Below are 1,257 nucleotides of genomic sequence, written 5' to 3'. Positions count from 1 at the left end.
GAGGAGCTGCTAAACTGCTGTAGTATTTACTCTTTAGCCATGAAGAACTTGTCATCCAACACATGATTGGAAGATAGTTATAACAACACAATCGATTTTCTTAAAAGCAAATATTATCCAAATTTTTTTAAAATTAATTGTTTTGTAAAACAGTTTTAAAACAAGAAATGAAAATATACAATGAATGAGTATTTTATATACTTCAATTTTCATTACAATTCTCTTGTATTCTATTCCTAAGCAGCAGTTTCTAATCCAAACAACACTCCTGCATGCTTGGGAGCTTCATCATTTTTGAAATAAGTCTTCATCATTTTGTTGAATGCATGCCACGTCAACAGACTATCCGATGCAGCTTGGTGAGACTTTCCAACCGCCCGACCCACATTAAGGGTCGTAGCCACTCGCTCGAGACCACCATAGAGAGAGTTGCAGAACTTCATCATGTGTTTCATATCATAAACACTTTTTCCAAACAATACCTCTACAATACTTAGAAAATCCTCTAACTTGTTGGGTAAATTCATTCGGGTCAATATCTTCACCAGATATCCGAAATCATAAGCACTACTAAACGTGACCCAAGTGATTGATTTGTTGAAAACAAGTATAGAGGAGAACATCAGATGAGCGAAACGCCTTGAATCCACACCGTGATATAAATTGCGCTCAAAGTTAATCCCTTGACGGCGAAGCATATCAATGGAGTCTTCGTTGCAGGGATCACGATTAACATCAAAGTCGCAGAAGTTAAATTCCCATATGTAGCTCTTGTTACTTCCAAAGTCAGGAAGATTTCCCTTTCCATCCGAGAGGGTAAGACCCACTTGAATGAGCTTAAGCTCGTCAACATTCGCTTTCAAATAACGATAGTGATCACAGGCTTGGAGACGACGTCGGTCGGTTTTAGGCGAATGAATAACGCCGGGGAATTCCGTATCCATTGAGATGAAATGGTGTTGACAGATTGTTTGGCGAATGAGACTAAATTCATAATCGACATTGAATGCCCACACCTCGCGTATTATAACTTCTTTCGAGTTGCTCATGTTGTGTTTGTTGAATACGATTTTGAATTTAGATTGAAACAGAAATGGGAGAGAAAGATGGAAACAGAATTGATTTTGAAGTTAAGGTTGTGTTGTGATGTTATGAGAAGTGGTTTGAATGTTTTATAGGAGTATTAAACACCGAAGAGATTTGGATAGTGTGAAGATTTGATTTCTTATTAATTAATAGATGTTAATATTTAAATTT

General features: G+C 36.8%; 1 protein-coding gene across 1 annotated transcript; it reads right to left on the bottom strand.

Moving 5' to 3' along the window:
* Positions 1 to 236: 236 nt before the first annotated feature.
* LOC131605914 (probable CCR4-associated factor 1 homolog 11) lies at positions 237 to 1,049 on the bottom strand. The gene has a single exon (XM_058878203.1). It carries the CDS (start codon positions 1,047 to 1,049, stop codon positions 237 to 239), a length of 813 nt encoding a protein of 270 aa, XP_058734186.1.
* Positions 1,050 to 1,257: the final 208 nt, after the last annotated feature.

This window comes from Vicia villosa, linkage group LG5, assembly GCF_029867415.1.
Source record: "Vicia villosa cultivar HV-30 ecotype Madison, WI linkage group LG5, Vvil1.0, whole genome shotgun sequence".
Taxonomy (NCBI): domain Eukaryota; kingdom Viridiplantae; phylum Streptophyta; class Magnoliopsida; order Fabales; family Fabaceae; genus Vicia; species Vicia villosa.
This window is presented reverse-complemented; position numbering and strand designations above follow the sequence as displayed.